The sequence below is a fragment of the Dromiciops gliroides genome, chromosome 3 (genome assembly GCF_019393635.1).
Source record: "Dromiciops gliroides isolate mDroGli1 chromosome 3, mDroGli1.pri, whole genome shotgun sequence".
Classification (NCBI taxonomy): Eukaryota; Metazoa; Chordata; class Mammalia; order Microbiotheria; family Microbiotheriidae; genus Dromiciops; species Dromiciops gliroides.
The window spans coordinates 251322115-251344597 of record NC_057863.1 but is presented as its reverse complement, the minus strand read 5'-3'; the positions used below and the strand labels follow the sequence as shown (position 1 = coordinate 251344597).

General features: G+C 40.9%; 1 protein-coding gene across 1 annotated transcript; it reads left to right on the top strand.

The window, feature by feature from the left end:
• Positions 1–3220: 3220 nt before the first annotated feature.
• Positions 3221–12285, top strand: LYG2 (lysozyme g2). The gene is made up of 5 exons (XM_043991338.1): positions 3221–3263; positions 4819–4959; positions 7312–7508; positions 9337–9475; positions 12167–12285. Exons 1-5 carry the CDS (start codon positions 3221–3223, stop codon positions 12283–12285), a joined length of 639 nt encoding a protein of 212 aa, XP_043847273.1.
• Positions 12286–22483: the final 10198 nt, after the last annotated feature.

The window sequence follows — 22483 nt, the reverse complement described above, 5'->3', positions numbered from 1 at the left end:
AAAACCCCAATTAATGAGTAGCTTTGACTGCTGTCAATGGTGACACTGTTGGTGGTGATGGGGGGGGGTTAGTATGTGTCCCCTATGTATTAAATAAGCTCACACACACCAAAGTCCTAGACCTACGAACAATCACATGAATCACTTCCCTGGTAGCTACTTTGGGAATCATCCTATTGGCTAAAATTATCCCTACCCACTATATTGTTTGATGAAGAACTGTGAAAGAGTTAACCATTTTCAACACAATGATCCAAGACAATCCCAAAGGACTATTTTTTTTTTTTGTGAGGCAATGAGGGTTAAGTGATTTGCCCAGGGTCACACAACTAGTAAGTGTCAAGTGTCTGAGGTTGGATTTGAACTCAGGTACTCCTGACTCCAGGGCTGGTGCTCTATCCACTGCCCCTCAAATCTCTTTCTTATAGTGGGTAGGGATGGGGGCAGCTAGGTGGTGCATTGGATAAAGCACCGGCCCTGGAGTCAGGAGTACCTGAGTTCAAATCCAACCTCAGACACTTGACACTTACTAGTTGTGTGACCCTGGGCAAGTCACTTAACCCCAATTGCCTCACTAAAAAAAAAAAGAAATAGATTTGAGTGACAGGAGGGTAGGAAAGGGAAGAGAAGGCTAGCCAAGGCCTCAGAGTTGTGGCTCTTCAGCATCTAGGTTCACTTCTTTAGTTTTTCTCTCTCTTTTTTTGTCTTTTTTTTTTTCAATTTTTTTTTTCTAGGTTCACTTCTGCCCAGAACATAAACTAATGCTGGGAACAGAAATTCTTAAGTCAGGCTGATGTGGTTAGAGCCTCCCAGGAGTTGTGTTTTCCTTTTATTTGGCAACTTGGGGTCCTTTTTAGGCCCATTTATCCTTCCTGCTCCACTCTTTGCCCCTTATTCTCCACCCAGTGGGTAAGTGGATATGTTGGGAAACTGTGTTCAGACAGAGAATCTTCATTGCCCCATGGTAGGCATGAATATACTCCTTGTCTGATTTCTCTCCTCTTTTCAGGCAGCCATTCTTTTCTGCCAATAGTAAGAAGTATATTGTTAGCACATGGAAAACAGCACTTGGGAGTCAAGAAGACCTGGGTTTAACCCACATTCTTTGACACTTACTAGTGGTCTAACCCTGGGCAAATCATCCTGTCCATAAAATGATTGGACTTGATGTCTTGTAAGGTCTCTTCTTGCTTGAAATCTATGGTCTGGGGGCAGCTAGGTGGTGCAGTGGATAAAGCACCGGCCCTGGATTCAGGAGGACCTGAGTTCAAATTCGACCTCAGACACTTACTAGCTGTGTGACCCTGGGCAAGTCACTTAACCTACATTGCCCCACAAGAAAAAAGAAAAAGAAATCTATGATCTTATGTCTCTTCTATTTGGGGCTGCATACAGCTTAATTTCCATTATCCTACTTATAAAAAGCAAAGAAAGAACCTTGTCTCTGTTCCTAGACTCATCCCCAACCTTCTCCCTCCAGCTCATTGAGCCCAGTGCATAGCCTAGTGCCTAGCCATATAATTTTCTCACAGAATAAGTCATCAGTAAGTAGCCTGAGACCCAAAGGAACAAGTATGTGTATGCCCATGATGTGACTTGTTAATAATGGAGAACAAAGAAGATGGGACTCTGCTTGTCCCACTTCCAGGCTACCAATCCAAGCATTTCCTGTTTATTTATTTATTATTAGTTTCTTGCACACAGGTTTAAGAGATGCCTGTATGATCACAATATTAGAAATTCTCAAATAAGCCAACAAATGAGGCCCTCCAATGTCTCCTGGGGGGGGTCACTATTACAGTAATTAATTAATTGAAGTTTAGAAAACTCTTTCATATCCTTCTATTAAAGGGGCTACCTAAGTTCAAAGTACCATAATAATCAAGCCTAATGAGGTCATCAAATTAATATGGAAGGATTCAAGCCATATATAAAGCTCTTCCAGGAGATGGGTATTTCAGGATAAGGGTGAATAGAGATAGGTGAGTCTCCTATGTCAGTTTTTAAATATTCCATAGGAGCAGCCCTCAGGTTGGTGCATGATGGAAAACCGACTATTGACTCAAGGAGGATCCTGCTGCTGAATTTGTATTGTAGGACAGAGGTAGAGGTGGAGGGAGCCTGAAGAAAACTGCTCTGTCCAGTGCTGAAGTATCCCAAGTGGAAGTGGAAAACCTTCTTAAAGAGGGAAGACAAGTGTTCTCTCTTCAAAGACCAAAACAGGTTAGTGGAGAGGATGGGAGGGAAGGTATCTCTTCTGTCTTAGAAAATTTAAATCAGGGTCATATGCAGAATATTTTTTATTATTGTACCCCATGGGGCAATTCCCACTATGGTTCCAATGTGGTCACCACCCTAATTTAAATGCTTGCTATTCTGAGTAAGGACAAGAAATAATGAGGGAGTAACAAAAACTAAGACTAGTTTGGGAAGGTGCATTAATACAATCAGTATGTGTCAGAGGTGAAACTGGAACCCAGGTCTTCCCGATTCCAAGCCCCTCTCTATAAACTATATTATATAGAGAGTGCCCAGGCCAAGAGTGGGTCTTCCTGAGTTAAAATCTAGCCTCAGACATGTACTAAGTGTGTAATTCTGGACAAGTCACTTAACCCTGTTTGCCTCAGTTTCCTCATCTGTCAAATGAGCTGGAGAAAAAAAAAATGGCAAACCACTCCAGTATCTTTGCCAAGAAAACTCCAAACAGGGTCACAAAGAGTGGGACATGACTGAAACAACTCAATATCAAAGCTATGGTAAATCTCCTCACTTCTCTAGGCCCTAGTTTCTGCATATCTGTCTGAAGTCAAACCTTTTTTTTTGGGGGGGGGGGGCTATGAGGGTTAAGTGACTTGCCCAGGGTCACATAACTAGTAAGTGTCAAGTGTTTGAAGCCAGATTTGAACTCAGGTCCTCCTGAATCCAGGGCCAGTGCTCTATCCACTACGCCACCTAGCTGCCTCTGGAGTCAAACACTGAAGAAAATGGTGGGGGGGGGGGGTAGATCTCCAAGCCTTAAAACCCTATAGTTCAGATCATGTCTCATGCTTGCTCCTGAGAATTTTTTGCTGTAAGGATTTAGGTAAGACACTTAAATAAGAGGTACATTGGCTTTTCACTGGCTCAAAATGCATTTTCTTTACTGAAGTTTCTATTTTTTCTATTCAAACAACTTTATTTCAAAAATCATTCTAGGCCCTGCAGGATAAGATCCATCAGCATGTTAGTTCCTGTCGCTTTTTTGGGCCTTGCTGCCCTCATTGGTGAGTTGTGTGTGTGTGTGTGTGTGTGTGTGTGTGTGTGTGTGTGTGTAACACTTTACTATTGCCCCTCAAACCACATTGCACCATATAGTGACTTTAAAAGTGCGATTTATTTTTTCTATTTTTCCATGAAAATATTAAAGTAGAAATGAATTGTAATTCAATTGTCTCCCTCAAAATAGCAATAACACTTTTACACTTCACTCCCTATTATCTCAAGTCAGAGGCAGACTAGGGTTAGGCAAGTCAGGCAACTGCCCAGGGTACAAGAAGGGACACTATTTAATATTGCCATGTAAATATTTGATGCCAGAAAACCTCACCCTCCTTGGCCCATTGGTTTTGTTTCATGATAAATCAGGCTACAGATAGTACGGGGAAGGTTTGAAAGTTTGGGTCTCTAGTCATACACAGGGGGTGCAATTTCCCATTCTTGCCTAGGGTGAAAAAACATTTGGTCTCAGCTCTTCCTCAAGCCCTGGTTTTAACTCACTCCATGGGTCAGAAGATTATAGGCTGGGTATAAGAGAGGTTCTTTGGAACAAACAGACTGATACATATAATTATTCATCATGATGATCAATAATAATACCTTGAATCTGCATTGCCCTTAACCTTTAAAGATCTGAAATAAAGCAGCAGAACTTTCTCGTATTAATAAATTCGAGATGTGCTAAGTATCACTAACATATTTAGAGTAAAGGATTATACTCAAATAATAAACTAAAGTTCTCCTTTTGGAAGTTCGGTTGATGACTTCAGGTATACCATAGAGGGATTATATTCTCCCTATTCCAAGTATTTTGATTCTCCTACACACTGCTTCCTGATTGATTTTTCTAATGAACAGTTCCAATGGCATCACTTCCCCAGCTCAAAGACCTTCAATGGCTCCTCATTGCCTACTAGAGAGGGAGGGAATAAGCTATCTCTGTGCAAGGTACTATGCTAAGCACTTTACAAATATTATCTCATTTGATCCTTACAAAAACCTTGTGAGGTGGACACTCTTATTATCCTCATTTTACAAGTGAGAAAACTGAGGAAGAGGTTAAGTGACTGTGCCCAAGATCACTGAGTTAGCAAGTATTAGAGACTCTATTTGAACTCAGATCTTCCTTACTCCAGGCCCAATGCTCTACTATGCCAACTAACTGCCTACCAAAATAAGTTTACACTTCTTATTTAATAGGGTGCCTTGAAAGATTGGCTTCAATCTTTCTACCTTTTCAGTTTTATCTCAGAATGTTTCTTTACCTCCCCTAAACTGCCCTAAGAATCACAGCTAGATCATTCAACATTCCCTTAGTATTAGAGTACAATCACTTTGCAGGCCAGGGGACTGTCATTCATGTTTGTATCTCTTTCTACTTACTATACCTATTGTGTATAGTGTAGGTGTTCAATAAATATTTGAATTATTGAAAGAATGAATACCTAACAAGGGAAAGAAGTCCAGTGCTATTCATATTTTATAGGTTAAATCATATTCAAAATGGCAACCCAAGTTAAGTTTTCTCGAAGTCTTGGTTTAAGATAGCCTTTTGTTTTTCAGTTACTTCTGAGGGCACTTATCCATATCCTCCCCCCGTGAATCCCCACTTCCAGCCTCGTTTGTACCATGGATGCTATGGTGATATCATGAGCATGGACACCCCTGGAGCCTCCTGTGATATAGACAGATTGATCAACTGTGGTGAGTGCACATTTAACATTTCCCCCTTCCCTTAAATATATATCTTTATATATCTTCCTAAGACTCTCACTTAAAGAAGTTGCTTTTATCTTTGTATATCTTTTCCTCTATTGTTTCCTTCTCCAACCCCTTTTTACATATCTTACTTCCATTAAGATCACAGAACCATAGAATCCAGAGGTGGAAGGAACCAGAGAGAACAAGCCACTCATTTTACCAATGAGGAAACTGAGATCCAGTTTGTCTTAACCACTTAATGATAAATTGGGACCAGGCCCCAGATCTTTGGTATTCAAGGTCAATACTTATTCCACTATGCTAGTTTGATTTAATTAAAACCTCCCTTGTCTCTAAAACAGCAATTCTGAAATTAAGAGATTTCTCTCTGTGTGAGGGAGGTTGGGCCGGACGGAAAATGAGTTAGGGAATAGCTTTCTAAGGAAAGTTTCCTGGAAGTTGGAAGTCAGTGTAGTATAGTTAGAAGGACATTGAACTTAGAGTCAGGAAATATGGGTTCTTTGAGGTTACTGTTTGATCTTGAACTAGTCAATGAATCTCTCTGAGCCTGTTATTTGTAAAATCAGAAGGATGAACTAGCTGATCTCTAAGGTCCCATCCTGCTTTAATATTCTATGGTTCTGAATGTGGCTTGGGTTAGAAGGTGTGTTCTCCAGGATTTTTGGCTTCCATAGTGATAGGTACTGTTGGAGATTGACTATGGCTGTCATAACTTTCTGGGGTTTTTTTTGTTGTTGTTATTTTGGGGTTTTTTTGCAGGGCAATTGGGGTTAAGTGACTTGCCCAGGGTCACACAGCTAGTAAGTGTCAAGTGTCTGAGGCTGGATTTGAACTCAGGTCCTCCTGAATCCAGGGCCAGTGCTCTATTCACTGTACCACCTAGCTCCCCTATAATTTTCTTAAAAGATGTGTAGCACAGGCTACATTCCCATGAGCAGGCTGGGTCCCCAGAAGCTCCCCTCAAAGTTCCAGGGGGGTAATCCTGCATAATCAGGGATGGTTTCTCTAATTCTATTACTCATGAGCCCCCACTAGTGTGCGCATCTCCCATTAACTACCAGTTGATCACAATTAATCAGCAAAGTTAATTGGCTCTTAGAAAGAGTTATTTTCCAAGGTAGTTAAGAACAGTCAGCACAAACATCTCCCTAAACAAGAAACACCTTCTTCCATGAGTACACATAGAGTCATGGGGAAGGGTGGACTTAAGCTTAGAAAGGACATATGGTAGATGGGTAACTCATAGCTTCTGGTTGCTGTAAGTTCTTTTCTCCCATTCATGAAGTTCGACTTTGGTATGGTAGGGCTTTCTGCTGGGTTCCTTGTAGAGTCCTAAAAGTGCCCCTTTACTCGGTGTATCTAAACTATCCTCAGCTCTGAATGAAAAGGCTGATGTCAGTCACTGTTGCTCCAGGGACACTGGTACGAGATAAGTCATACCCAGAGATAAGTCCAAAAATCTTTCTACCTTTTGAAATTCACAAGCTCATCCTCTGGTTGAGTGGGGAGAGGAGAAAGAAATTGTCTCCTTCCTCCCCCCTTCCCCCTAACTCCCAAGCAATTCCCTCTCAAGGCTGGAATTTGGATGGAACTGCATTTGTCCCACTACAGAAACACAGGTTGTGAAATGGCTTGCTATTTTGTCCAAGCCTCACAGGATATATCTCAACCAGTTCTAATACACTTCCTGTGCAGCATTATTTCATCCTATCCAATGGCTTTCACTCCTTCCAGATTGATTAAGAACTTTTCATACCATGTTTATAATTTGTGATTAATTAATTCAATAGAGGTGTTCTTTCCAGTTAAATGTATCAGAGCTAGAGCATCTTGTTAAGTACTTTAAATTGGGCAGGGTAATCGATTCAAGTGACAACACACCCTCCCTCCCAATAGTTTTTTATTGGGGGGTGAGGCAATGGGGGTTAAGTGACTTGCCCAGGGTCACACAGTTAGTAAGTGTCAAGTGTCTGAGGTCGGATTTGAACTCAGGTCCTCCTGAATCCAGGGCCAGTGCTCTATCCACTGCGCCACCTAGCTGCCCCTTGATAGATTTTTTTTTTAATTCTAGTCTCTTTTAAGAATAAAGAAAACTAATTAAGAAAGAGAGAAAGTGGGGGCGGCTAGGTGGCGCAGTGGATAGAGCACTGGCCCTGGAGTCAGGAGTACCTGAGTTCGAATCCGGCCTCAGACACTTGACACTTACTAGCTGTGTGACCCTGGGCAAGTCACTTAACCCCCATTGCCCCACCAAAAAAAAAACAAAACCCAAACCAAAAAAAAAAAAGAAAGAAAGAAAGAGAGAAAGTACCGATATTTCTATTTCTACTGTAGGGATCCGTGGCTCAGAAATGTTTGCTGAGATGGATTTGGTGGCTATGAAGAAATATCAAATTATAATCAAAGATGTTGGACAGAAACAATGTGTGGATCCTGCTTTGATTGCTGGAATTATCTCCAGAGAGACCCATGCTGGGTCTGTGCTCCAAGATGGCTGGGACTATCAGAGACTTAAATTTGGTTTGATGCAGGTAACTGTCAAGAAGCAATACCTGTGGTTCAGCAATGATGTTCACCTTTCCAGCAAAATATCAGCAAAAACAGAAACCCTATTATAGCCCTTTAATAGGGGGAAAAGTGGTAGAGAGGAGAGAGAGGACTGGATTTGGATTCAGAGAACCTCAGTTCAAATCTCAGCCCTGCAATTTGCTACCTATGCAACCTTGGATAAGTCACTTCATGTCTGGCTCTGTTTCCTCATCTAAAGGGACATTGACTAAAATGTCAAATGGTTTCTTCTCAACATCTTTGCTGCTTTCTTTAGGGCCTGTGTCATTAGGCACTCTAAAAGACATGTCATAAGAATGTAGGAGTTGGATGAATGAACAAGTGAAGTTATAGCATAGTAATTATTTGGATCAGCCCTGTGATCTCACTGGTAGAGGGAAATTATTCTAAAGAAATCCCCTCCACCAATGTAGATTGGCTCCTGCTCTGCAACTTAAAGCCTTGGAGAGTTGTCTGGGACACTGAGAAGTGACAGGTCTAGGGTTACCAGCCAGGATGTGTCAGAAGCTGGCCTGGAACTCAGGTCTTTGTGACTTGGAGGCTCTTTGAATATTAGGCCTCAAACAGGGAAAGTTACAAAAGAGCCTGTAAATGCAGATTTTGTCCAATTAATTTTAAGAAAATAATTCTATTAACAGAAGACTATTCTCCATAGCACAACTAAAGAAGAAAGTAAATTTTTATCACCTGGGACCAAAATACTATTTAAGTAATATTCCTCAATCCTAACTACCTCAATACTAGATTGCTGTGGGGGGTGGAGAGAAGTAGGGGATAATTGCCTTAGCTCTATGCAGTAAAGGACTCCATAGTTAGACATTAATTTTGGATAATTGACATTTTAGTCTAACTAGCTCTGTGAACGTGAGCTAGTTTACCTTATCTGAACCTCAGTTTTCCTCAAGTACTTCATAAACCTTAGAGGATTATAGAAGCATGAACATTGGGGTCCTTTGATAGGTCTATAATCACATTGATGAAGACACATTTTCTAGAGAAACTACAACAAGTGTAAGCTATTATTTTTAGAATAACTGTTTTACTTTCATATCTTGCTTTTATTATGAAGACCTGGCCTTCTTTGAGTACTCAGTTTGCTTTGGTTTTGGGGTTTGTTTGGTTTTTTTGGTGGGGCAATTGGGGTTAAGTGACTTGCCCAGGGTCACACAACTAGCAAGTGTCAGGTATCTGAGGCTGGATTTGAACTCAGGTCCTCCTGAATTCAAGGCCAGTGCTTTATCCACTGCGCCACCTAGCTGTCCCCTGCTTTTCTTTTCTTTTTTTTTTTAAACTGCTTTGCTTTTAATAACAGTATCTTCTTTTTTTTTTTTCCTCACACTGGAGCTGTTAAGTACTCATTTCTCCAAAACTTTTTTTTAAATAAAGCTTCCATTTATGTAATGCTTTATATTTATAGAGTGATTTGTACATCATTCTCCTTGATTTTCACAACAGTCCTCTGAAATAGGTGGTGTAAATATTTATTCCCATTTTAAAGATAAGGAAATTAAAGCTCAGGGAGATTAATTACCCATGTATGGTAACTGCTAGTAAGGGGTGGAGCTGGGACATGTCCCAAGTCTTCTGACTCCAAATTCAGTATTCATTTCAACATATTACCTTTCTTCTCACTGAAGAAAAGAAACAACTCAAAAAATAACCCTTTGTGGGTAAATAAGGGGGAAAGCCCCAAATCTGAGAAATAAAAATTTAATTTGGAAGGGCAAGGACAACAGAAAGAACTATATTTTCTCCCAGGGAGTCTGATTTATTTTTATTTCATTTTTCTAGCTTGATAAACACACTTATCACCCCACTGGAGCCTGGGATAGTCAAGAGCACCTTACACAGGCTGTAAAGATCTTAACTGACAAAATTAAGGCAATCCAGAGAAAATTCCCAACTTGGACTATGAGTCAACACCTGAAAGGTGAGTCAGGTTTATTTGTTGAAATGTACAGTAAATAAAATGACTTCTGACCTGAAAGTTTATCCTTTACTTGCTACAGAAGGATTGGCAGCACTGAAACTATTTAGCTGAAGTGACATTGGTAAATGAGGATTTGTGTACCTAAGGCTTGTTCGATTTAGTGATCTGTCAAACTAGACATGTAAAGAATCCTGCGTTTGTGTCTCACTAGCCAAATGACATGCACTGTCCAACATACTAGAAAGAAGGTGGTGAGACAGGATGTCTTGAGATTTGGCTGGGGGTGGGGGTGGGCAGGAGTATGTGTTGGTTTTGGAGTCTTTGGCTTGAGTTTAAATCCTACCTCTGCTACTTACTCCCTGAGTGATCTTGGCCAAGTCACTAATGTCTCTAGGCCTGTTTCCTCTATAAATTTAGGGGTTTGGACAAAATGGCCTCCAAGTGCCTTTCTTGCTCTAAACTTATCAAGTCAATAGCCAATAAACTGTATTCAATAATCATTTATTAAGCATCTATTATGTGACAAGCACTTTGCTAAGTGCTGCAGATACAATTAATAAGAAGGAAGACAGGGCAGCTTGGTGGCGCAGTGGATAAAGCACCGGCCCTGGATTCAGGAGTACCTGAGTTCAAATCCGGCCTCAGACACTTGACACTTACTAGCTGTGTGACCCTGGGCAAGTCACTTAACCCTTCATTGCCCTGCAAAAAAACAAAAAACAAACAAAAAAAAAATAAGAAGGAAGACAGTCCCTGCTCTCAAGGAGCTTACAATTTAATGGGGGAAGGGCAGCTAGGTGGCGCAGTGGATAGAGCACTGGCCCTGGAGTCAGGAGTACCTGAGTTCAAATCCGACCTCAGACACTTAACACTTACCAGCTGTGTGACCCTGGGCAAGTCACTTAACCCCAATTGCCTCACTAAAAAACAAACAAAAAAACCCCAAACAATTTAATGGGGGTGTGTGTGGGGAGGAGACAATACACAAAAGGTAAGAAAATGGGGGAGAGGGGCAGCTAGGTGGTGCAGTGGATAGAGCACGTTCCCTGGAGTCAGGAGGACCTGAGTTCAAATCCGGCCTCAGACACTTAACACTTACTAGCTGTGTGACCCTGGGCAAGTCACTTAACCCCAATTGCCTCACTAAAAAAAAAAAAGGAAAAAAAAGAAAATGGGGGAGGTAGGAGACTGGACACCAGGGGGTACCTGGCAAAGGGACATCTTATTCCTTGGAGTTGAATCCAGGCAGAGCAGCAGATGCAAAGCAGAGTGGGCTGAGTTCAGTTTCTGAAGGTCTCCTAAAGGAAGGTATCAGGACAAGCTTGGTATACTGTCCCTTAGCCCTCGAATCAGAGGGGAGAGGAGTCTGAGGGAGATGGAATCAGTCAACACTTGATTTCATGAAGAGATGATGAGACTTGTGAAAGAAGCCTCAACTCTGAAAGGGTTGAAAATGTACTTCTTTCTCCCTGGGAAAATTCCTATTTCAGGACAGGACACTTTCCTATGGGGTCAGTTTGATTTCTTAACTATGATTTTTAGGGGTTCTAAAGCTCTGGCATAAAATGGTGATATGATATAGTGGGGGTATGACCTCACTTAAGGTATCTGCTTCTGAGCTTCACATTTTAGGAAGGACATTAATAAACTGGAGTATCTGCAGAGGAGGATAACTAGGATGCTGAAGGTCCCTGAAACCATTTTATACAAGGATGACATAAAGGAACTAGAGATGTTTGTTCAGTTTGGAGAAGAGAAGACTTTGGCTTGAATTAGGATCAATAGGTGGAAATTGCATAGAGACAAATTTAGGCTTGATATCTGGGGAAAATTCCCTAGAAGCAGCTATGGTGGTGAAGTGGATTAAATGCTGAATCTAGAGTCAGTAAGAACTGAGTTCAAATCCAGACTCACTTACTATGGGACCTTGGGAAAGTCACAACCTCTGTCCAAATCAGTTTGCTCATCCATAAAATGGGGATAATAACTACCTCAAATGAGATAATATTTGTAAAGTACTTTGCAAGCGGAATAAAAGTAGAATTGGCCTCCAAACAGAGAATGTCATCCCTCACTGGAAGTCTTCAAGCAAAAAGAGGGAATGATCCTTTGCGCTCGCTTGCTCGCGTTCTCTCTCTCTCTCTCTCTCTCTCTCTCTCTCCATATATATATTATAGTGGAGATTCTTGTTCAGCTATAGATTGGAGGAATTGTTCCCTCAGGTCTCTTTCAACTCTAAGATTCTGAGACTCAGGAGACAAAAGTTCATGTGTGGAAAGTTACTGTCACCAAAATGAAAATCTCCTGAAGTCAGGGACCAGGCCTATGTCATTATTTTCTTACATAGTCCAGGACAAAGCATGGACTTAGCAAATATTTTTAGGTGATAAGATAAGACTTGCTGATGTTCAATTTAGATTACTAGATGCATAAGAAGAAACACTTTGAAAGATGCCCACAGTGAAGATGAACTGGGGGCAGAGTGTCTATTTCTGACCAGAGCTGAACTATTCAAAAGGACAAGCCAATATTTTCCAAGTGGCCTGCAAATTATCCTGTATTTTTAGGTGGGGAGAAAAAGAAAGGAGTTCCTTTTTTGGGAAAACTTTGACCAGTGATCTGACACAGCATTTTCCTGTCCTTCTGGCTGGAATTCATCACTACTTCTAATGCTTTTGTGTTCTATTTCAGGTGGTCTCTCTGCCTACAGATCAGGGATTGATGCCATTGTAACCCCTAGTGATGTAGAAAATGACTACACCAACGATATTCTTGCCCGATGTAAATTTTACAAGAGACATGGCTTCTAAGTTTGAGGAGGTTGGCCAAATAGGTCACCATTTAGCAGGGAAGGATTCTGTACACACACTCACCAATTGTTTGAATAAATTAATTACTAAATTTCCCTACAAGAAAATTGTACCCAGGAAGCAGAGTATGCCAATACCCAAAATTAGAGGCCTTGTTGGAATTGATGGCCCTGAGCTCCACACTAGTACCAATGACATTGCTGCACTCGTTCTAGGATGTCTGTTCACAGACTTCCAATTGCATAGGCAATATTTCTAGGCTGTGCCAAAAATTACTGCTCCCACTCCAACCTACCTCCAACCCAACGCCCTCCCCATCAACACATACACACAAAAAGAATTCCAAATCTTTGTGTTATATGCTTGGCTTATCCTGTGAGATTATGGTATACCATTCAACTGGTCAACTACAACCATTAGACCTGCTGAATTGTAGGGCTAAATACACTGCAATATGACCTTGCTCAACCCTTGGTTCAATATTTCAATCACAAATCCCCTTTCTTAGTTCCCAGATGTCTCTCAAAAAGCTAATCTAAAGTAACACACTAACTCCAACAGGGTTTTCAACTGAGAGGGGCTCAACTCTAGAGGCCTGATAATTAGCATGTCTATGATAGCATCCCAAGTCTTCTACTAGTAGCCTTGACTTCCTTTTAAAAGGCTAGTAATTCTCCAGCAATTCTCGCCTCCATTAAAAGTACTACCCTGGGGGCAGCTAGGTGGCGCAGTGGATAGAGCACTGGCCCTGGAGTCAGGAGTACCTGAGTTCGAATCCGGCCTCAGACACTTGACACTTACTAGCTGTGTGACCCTGGGCAAGTCACTTAATCCCCATTGGCCCCCCCCCAAAAAAAAGCTGCTAGAAAAGTACTACCCTAAGGGCAGCTAGGTGGTGCAGTGGATAGAGCACCGGCCCTGGATTCAAATCCGGCTTCAGATACTTAACACTATGTGACCCTGGGCAAGTCACTTAACCCCAATTGCCTACCCCCCCCCAAAAAAAAGCACTACCCATGCAATTCAGTGACAGGAAGTATATCTGACATATAAACATGCAGGGCTATGTTTTGAATGCCAAGATTAACTGTTCCAGGAATGAGGTATTTTTCTTCATCACCTCCAGAAGAGGTGTAGAGATAATGGTGGTTTTCTTTTTATAGGACCTAGGGAAACAGGCGACTTCACCTGCACTGGACAATTGGGTTGCTCAGAGATTTTAGCCATTTTGTTTGAAGTTCTATTCATTGTTCCATTCAGAGTCCTCCACCTTAGGCAACACCCAGTTAGGTGACTGGGAAAGGAGTAACTGCTTCCATAGTACTTCTGGTATCTCTGACATGGACTGACTCATATACACAACCACACACACACATACTCTGACATCCCAACTCTAGGTACTGTTTGTTCTTTTCCGAAGCTCCCCCACCCCCACCCCTGTGTGGATACTTCAGAGGCCTTAAAACTGTCAAGTGCCAAGGGGTTTTCCTTATTGCTTCCCAAACGCTGTATGGAAACCATGCCTTGGCATCACAACACTATCAGAATGTGCTTCAAATTCAGCTCAAAGCCTTTGTCAAGACATTAGGAGGCACCCTGTCTTCCAGAGCTAAGACCCAGTAAACAAGCTGTGCCCTGAGATTGGCAGAACAACAACCCTTTGCACTCACCTTCTGGATGAACTTAACCCTCTGGCAAAATCATGTTCTCTAAGCTCGGACAAGTACCTGCTGTATCCATGTTCCAGCCATGACGTTCTGCTATGAATTACACTTGTCACATTGTTGCTGTTACCCCACATTGTCAGGGCTACAGCTCACTGCATAGTCATTGGTATAAGTACTGAGATATGCCCACATTGCCTTGGTTCCCTCTACTAGGGGCAGAGTCCCAGTACATGTGTCTCTAGCCCTTCCTTGCTTATAAGCCATTTCTCTCACTTTGAAATTAAACTTCTGTTTGATCCCTGACTCTCCTGTCTCTACCTTGCTCTGTTTGTTTCTACCCATTCACAGGTCAGAGGCTGATAGGTGTTTACAAGAAACACCTGTTTGAAGGTGGGAGGCACAAACAGAGTAAAGATAAAAGGCTGAAGCAGAATTTATTATGCTTCACCTGAACACAGTAACTTAGTGTTTGACAAATCCAAAGATCCTAGCTATTGGGACAAGAACTCACTATTTGACAAAAATGTTTGGGAAAACTGGAAAACCATTTGGCAAAAACTAGGTATAGACTAACATCTTACACTGTATACCAAAATAAGGTGAAAATGGGTACATGATTTAGACATGAAGGGTAACACCAGGGGCAAATTAGGGGAGCATGGAATAGTTTATCTGTCAGAATTATGAATAAAGAAAGAATTTATTACCACCCAAGAGATAGGGAGCATTATGAAATATAAAATGGTTAATTTTAATTATATTAAATTAAAAAGATTTTGCACAAACAAAACCAATGCAACCAAGTTAGAAGGAAAGCAGAAAGCTGGAAAAAAATTTTTACAGCAAGTGTCTCTGATAAATGCCTCATTTCTCAAATATATAGACAACTGAGTCAAATTTATAATACTACAAGTCATTCCCTAATTGGTAACTGGTCAAAGGATAGAAACAGGTAGTTTTCAGATGAAGAAAAAAAATTTTTAATTAAGTAATTAATTTTTGGTGAGACAATTGGGGTTAAGTGACTTGCCCAGGGTCATACAGCTAGTATCAAGTGTCTGAGGCTGGATTTGAACTCAGGTCCTCCTGACTTCAGGGCCAGTGCTCTATCCGCTGTGCCACCTAGCTGCCCCTCAGATGAAGAAACCAGTTATCCATAGCCATATGAAAAAATGGTCTAAATCACTATTGATTAGAAAAATGCAAATTAAAACAACTCTAAGGTACTACCTCACACCTGTCAGATTGGTTAATATGACAGAAAAAGAAAATTATAAAGGTTGGAGGGGGTGTGGGAAAATTGGGACAATACTACTCTATTGTGGAGTTGTGAACTAATTCTGGAGAGAAATTTGAAACTATGTCCAAGGGTTATAAAACTGTGCATACCTTTTGACCCAGCAATGCCACTATGAAGTCTGTATTCCAAAGAAATCCTAAAAAGGGGGGAAGGACCTATTTGTACAATAATATTTATAGCAACTCTTTTTGTGGTGGCAAAAAATTGGAAATTGAGAGAATACCCATGAATTGGTAAGATTGCTAATCAGCTATTTTATATTTCATGTTGGTTCTGCCTTATCACTCCAGTCCAAATCTGAGCCTCCTCTGAACTTGGAGCTAAATCAATCACTGTTGCAGATGGGGCAACTGTGCTCTAATGGACACTGTTGCTGTCACATTCAATGACTTAAAAATCTTTTAAACTCACAAAGTAACATCTTTGACACATTTACCTTAGTGATGGCTTGATTACTTACTTATCCATGAAACAAAACATGAAAGAAGCATCCGGAACTGAGGCTCAGCTTAGACACAACATATGATCATGGCCACCTGGAAGCCGAGTTGGAGATAGAAGCAATAATCCGTCCTCCACCAGACTCACAAAGAGCTCATAAACCTTGGCAGCTACAAAAGAAGAGGCAGCTCTGGACCCTTCGTTTCATTTGAATTACAATTCCTCTGGAAGCCCATCAGTTGAAGAATGAAAAAACAAGTTGTGGTATATGAATGTAATGGAATACTATTGTGCTGTAAGAAACGATGAGCAAGCAGATTTCAGAGAACCCTGGAAGGACTTACATGAACTGATGCTGACTGAGAGGAGCAGAACCAGAACATTGTACACAGTAACATGATGAACTGTGATAGACTTGACTTCTCAGCAATACAATAGCCCAAGATAGTTCCAAAGGACTCATGATGGAAAATGCTCTCCACATGCAGAAAAAGAACTGTGGAATATGAATGCAGATTGAACCATATGATCTTCACTTTTGCTGTTTTTCCCTCTTTTTTGGAGGTTTTCCCTTTTGTTCTGATTCTTCTTTCATAACATGACTAATGTGGAAATATGTTTGACATGATTGTACATATATAACCTGTATCAGATTCACTGCTGTCTTTTGGAGGGAGGAGGGAAAGGAGGAAGAGAGAAAAATTTGGAACTCAAAATTTTATAAAAATGAATGTTGAAAAAACTATCTTTATGTGTAACTGGAAAAAAACTATTAAGACTGAAAAAAAAAGATTAAAGACACTTACCTCCACTCAAAAAAATTAGATACACCCACTCTTCCTTCTATCTCTCAGCATCCTTGACTTTGGCAATTAGGGGCAGGCAAGCCAAGCCAGGTGCAAGGCACCCTGAGGAACTGATAGGAGGCAGCATATGTCAGGTAAGTCGAACCACTACCATTTTTGTGTATATGCTTTTTCCTTTCATTGGGGTGTAAGCTCCTTGAAGTCAGGGTCTGTTTTTGTCTTTGTATCTCCTTAATTACATCTTTGCTGATTTTTTTAAACAAGCAATTATATACAGGCACATAGTAGGTGCTTAATGTTTATACCTTTCCTCATTCCCCTTAAGTGTTTATGTACCAGGCACAGAACTAATGATCTCATTTGATCCTCACAATCCTGGGAGGTAAGTAAGTACTATTATTATCCCCATTTTACGGTTGAGGAAAGTGAGATGGGGCAGAAGTGACTGTCCAGAGACACACAGCTGGTAAGTGCCAGATTGAACTCTGGTTTTAACTCCGATCCAAGACTCCCTTCACTATACCACTTGTTCTGATTTATCCCATAGTGCTTCTGGACCCTACTTTCAACTTTCCCAAGCCAAAATGTCATCAAGATTCATAAGCATATCTGTGTTTCATTTCATTCAAGCCCAGTCACAGTACACCAATATTATGGATATTGAAACTATTGGAGCTTTGCTTGAAACTGGGAAACAAGAGGGCCTGAGCTATGGTGGTAGGTACTCTTCTGTTAGTCTACTTCTATTTGAGCTAGTCCCAGAGCGAAGAGGGAAAAAGGCTTTGTGCTGTTTTGTGGTTCAGAAGTTCTCTGCCTTAAAAGCAAAACCAAACCAGATGTGTGCTTTTATTCACACTGGCAGGAAACGCTCTCAACCAGCTCCCACCAGCCTCTGCTCTACAATTTATGGTCTTAGTTGCTGGGAGTAGTGAGGGTTAAAGAACTTGGTCAACCTAGCCCAGATTGACAATGTCAGTGGGGGAACTGAACCCAAGTCTTCTTGCCTCTTAGGCTGATCCATTGTGCCATACCTTATACTGCATTAAATTACACTTTCTGAAAACCAAACTGATAATCTGAGACTCACTACTCCTAGGAGACTGGGTAAAAAGACTTTAAGAACGAATCAATAAGTATTAACCTTCTCATCCCATCAGATTCCAGTTGCAACTTTATTCTCATCATTTTATTTTATTTTTTTGTTTTTTAGTGAGGCAACTGGGGTTAAGTGACTTGCCCAGGGTCACACAGCTAATAAGTATCAAGTGTCTGAGGTCAGATTTGAACTCAGGTACTCCTGACTCCAGGGCTGGTGCTCTATCCACTGCGCCACCTAGCTGCTCCTATTCTCACCATTTTAGATGAAATAGCCATTTCTCTCCGGTTACATGAAGTATATACATTGCTGCAATGATAATTTGTAGATGCCTTTACATGTTAATTTTAATTAAAGAGAGGGATCATGGTATGGTGAATAGAAGGCTGACCTTGGAGTCAGGAAAACCTAGATTAGTTAGGTTTGGACAATGGTTATGTGACCTTAGGCAAGTTACTTTACCTCTTGATGTTCTAGGTCAGTGGTGTCAAACTCAAATAGAAACAGGGACCACTAAACCTTATATACATAAAGATCTGTAGCCACATATAGATTTTCCCCAAATACTAAATTTGCCAAACTCCTAGCTCTGAGCCCTAGTGCCACCCAAACTATATTAAAATGTAATCAAGAACTGTTTAACAAAATAAATAAAAATGCAATATGAACAACATACTGTTGGTGGTTTCCCAAGTCAATAATCCACCAATAGGATCCATTTTTATTTGAGTTTAATACCAGTGCCCTGGGCAACCGTCTAGAAGTTAGTTGTAGAAAATGTGCCAACCTACATTAGTGAAGGGAGTTTCCTCACCTGGGAATTTCCTATAATGGTGAAATCATGTTTCTATCTCTCTATCCCTAATGAGTTTCTAAAAGGGCCCACCTTAATTACTTGCATATCTCTTAAAATATTTTATAAAGATCAACCAACAGTTGAGCAGAGGTAGTATGGCAGAATGAAAATACCAGAGGATCTGGGTTTGAATTCTAGTTCTGCCATTTACCATTTGTGTGACCTCAGGCAAGTTCCTTAACTTCTGTGAGTCTCAGTTTCCTAATCTATAAAATGATGGAGTAGATGACCTTGAAGTTTCCTTCCATCTCTAAGTTTATGGACCTGAACACTCCTGGTCATGGAATTGTCTGTGAGCCACTTTCTATTTTCTGTGGTGAGTGTTCCCCTCTAATTCCTTCCATCACAGGGCCCAAGACTGTTAAGTGGTCCAAGTCTAGTCCACGACTAGTTGCTGAGCTAGAGATCTGCTCAGAGATTAGGGATGGGTCAGATTTTTAATCAAGCATCCAGTCTTTCAGAAGTGTATACCCTCGGGGGCGGCTAGGTGGCGCAGTGGATAGAGCACCGGCCCTGGATTCAGGAGTACCTGAGTTCAAATCCGGCCTCAGACACTTGACACTTACTAGCTGTGTGACCCTGGGCAAGTCACTTAACCCCCATTGCCCTGAAAAAAAAAAAAAGAAAGAAAAAAAGAAGTGTATACCCTCTTTCTTGTGAGGTAGTGTGGTATACTGGATAGAGCTGGATCTGTAGTCAGGAAGACATATGCACAAATCTCACCTTCTACATTTGATAGTTGTGACCACCCCCCCCCCCCAGCCTCAGTTTTCTCATGTAAAGTTGCAAGAATGCACTTACTTCACAGGGTTGTCATGAGGTTGTGAGGTTCAAACAGCATAACACAAGTAATGCACTTTACAAACCTTTGATGTTATGTAAATGTCAGTTGTTATTAGTTCCAACTCCTGTTTCAATTATGATTTGTGAGTTGCACAGTCCTCCAGATAAGTTATAATAGCTTTGAAACAAAGCTTTTACAAAAATAATAGGCAAAACACATTCGTAAACTCGTTCCCCTTTGGCCATTTTCTTTTCTTTTCTTTTGATGAGGCAATTGGGGTTAAGTCCTTCATTCTTGAAGAAGACCATGGCATCCAGGTGATGTCATGACTTGCACTGAGTTGGATTTAAATGAGAGAGGGCTGTGCAAGGTCACCAACCTCACGGTCTTCTCCAGAGCCATCTGGGTCCAGTAGCAAGATATACATCAGGATGACTGGAGATGGCTCCAGATGTTTAAGGCAATTGGGGTTAAGGGACTTGCCCAGGGTCACACAGTGTCTGAGGTGAGATTTGAACTCAGGTTCTCTTGAATCCAAGGCTAGTGCTCTATCCACTGGGCCATCTAGCTACCCTGGCTCCATACATAGTTTTTGGCCATCAATCCTTAATTTGAGATTCATATTTCCTCAGGTTGCTAAGTCTCAATGCAATCTTTTTGGAAGCCTGGACACCTGTTGAAAATGGACAAAGGAGGGGCAGCTAGGTAGCGCAGTGGTTAAAGCACTAGCCCTGGATTCAGGAGGACCTGAGTTCAAGTCTGATCTCGGACACTTGACACTTACTAGCTGTGCGACCTTGGGCAAGTCACTTAGCCCTCATTGCCCCACCCCAAAACAAACAAACAAACGAACAAAAAGAATGAAGGACAAACAAAGCAGCTCAGGTTGCTGGGACCATGTCAGGAGTCACCATGGAACTTTCCTGAAGGATAAATGGGGCAACCAGGGGAGTGAATTTGGTTTAATGCAGGTGGTGATTATTTAATTAAAAAAAATTAATCAATTCTTTTCCTTGGGTTGACATTTCTATATCTCCAAATACGTGTGTGATATATCTATATATATCTAGATACATCTAGATATAGATATCTGAATTGCATTGTAACACATTTCAAGGGAAAGTTATCCAGTTTGTAGATTATCTAGACTCCTTTGCTTTTCCTTTTCTATTGCCCTTTGTTACCTACTGTTGGCCATATCCGTCAATGGTACCCTTCCTAGAAGGCAACAGAGGAAATGACGGGAGCAAAAACTCTGGATGGCTTTGTTTGCAGCTTCTCATTTTAATGGATAAAAATCATTCCCCTCCTTCCCTCCTCTAGCACTGGAAAAGAAAAAAAACCTTGCAAAAAATATACACAGTGGGGGCAGCTAGGTGGGGCAGTGGATAAAGCACCAGCCCTGGATTCAGGAGTACCTGAGTTCAAATCCGGCCTCAGACACTTGACACTTACTAGCTGTGTGACCCTGGGCAAGTCACTTAACCCCCATTGCCCCGCAAAAAAACCAAAACCAAAACCAAACCAAACCAAACAAAAAATTATACACAGGCAAGCCAAACAAACTGCTACACTGTCCATATCTTAAAAAATTGTCGTCTTCTTTCAGGATAGTTGGTCCTTGTATAATTCAAAGTTTTCAAAAGTCTCAAATTTGTCTTTACAGTGTTGTATATATAAATTACTCTGCTGACTTCATTCTACGTCAGGCAACTGGTGATTAGGGACTAGAAGTCAAGAGAGAGGTTAGAACTGGAAAAATAAATCTGAGAATCATCTACATGGAAATTATAATTGAATCTAAGGGAGCTGATGAGATCTAAAGTGAGATAATATGAAAGGAGAAAAGAACCAAGCACAAAACCTTAGGGAACACCCACAGTTATTTGGTGTTACCTGATTGAAGATTCCATGAAAAAAGAAAACTGAGGAGCAGTCTAAAAAGGAATGAGAACTAAGAGAAAGATATGTCAAAAACCTTCAGAGAATGTATACAAAAGAAGAGGGGGACTGGTAGAGTCAAAGGCTGTGGAAAGGTCAAGAAGAATGGGGATTTTTAGAAAAAGTTATTGGATCTGGCAACTATATACAATTAATAACTTTGGAGAGAACAATTTCAGTTGTATGATGAGACCTGAAATCATAGTTTAGAGGATTTAGAAAAGAACATATTACTCAAGGCACTGAGATTCTAACTGGAATGGTAAAAAAGATGTAAGAACATGGACACCAGAATAACAGGTTGATAGGTAACTAGCCAAAGAAAAAGATGTTAGGAGTGGATCAAGCATATAATGTGTAGAAATAGAATGAATGAATTTACTAATCACCTTGATTTGTTTGGGCTCCCTTTCAGGAGAGACTGAAGTAAACTGGGAATCAAAATTAGCCAATCAGGAGGCAGAACGAGTGTTGTTCAAGTTTGACATACCAGTGTTCTTTTGCAGTGTCCACTGGGTGAACCCAGAACACCTCTGTTGTACCAGCAATCATAGGGCCAGCTCAAACTGGTCCATACCAGTGCCAAATGAAGAGCGTTTGCAAAAAACATCCTGGTTCCCAGCCCTTTGTATTCCCCCTATTCTCCTGCTTCCCTTTGTTGTCATATAAACCACTCTCTAAAGTGCTAATCTTTGGTGCAGATGGATCAACTTACTATTCTGTGTGCACATGTGCTGTGCTCACCCAATAAATGTATCTGGGTTTTGCACTTGAATTGTGCTTTCGTTCACTCTGTTCAGGTGGATGCCATACCCCAATGAATTATTTTGCCAATTAATCAAATAGCATTTTGAAGGGTCATAGTAGCTCTTTTTAAAATGCTGAATTTAACATCACGTTCATTTCTGAATACACTTCTGCTCCATCCTTTAACCAGAAATCATTGTAAAAAAGATAGCAGAATGCTGATAGAACATGCTACCTACCTCCTGACAGAGAAGTGACAGGTTTTAGATGCAGAATGAGAAAAAACTTGAAAACTGACCAAGACAGGAAGACAGTCTTTCTCTAATAGGCTAGACATAGAGATCCCCTTTTTGAAGGATGTAGGGCCCCTCCCTATAGTAAACAATGCTTTTGGATGCTAAAAAAACCCCAAAAAAACCCCTCCCAAAACCCACAGTTCATTTTCCATTCTTTCCAACTATACGGCTGGGTTAGTTTGTTTATTAACATTCTTCCACAAAACCATCTTGAAGACAGCATTGGTTTTACATTTGGCAGTCCGGGGTTCTTTTTCTCACTAT

Excerpts from the sequence above, each read along its gene's own strand:
- LYG2 (XM_043991338.1), top strand. The coding sequence starts at position 3,221 with ATGTTAGTTCCTGTCGCTTTTTTGGGCCTTGCTGCCCTCATTG. Across the intron at positions 4,960-7,311 it reads AGACAGATTGATCAACTGTG|GGATCCGTGGCTCAGAAATG; the intron begins GTGAGTGCACAT and ends TTTCTACTGTAG. Across the intron at positions 9,476-12,166 it reads TATGAGTCAACACCTGAAAG|GTGGTCTCTCTGCCTACAGA; the intron begins GTGAGTCAGGTT and ends GTTCTATTTCAG.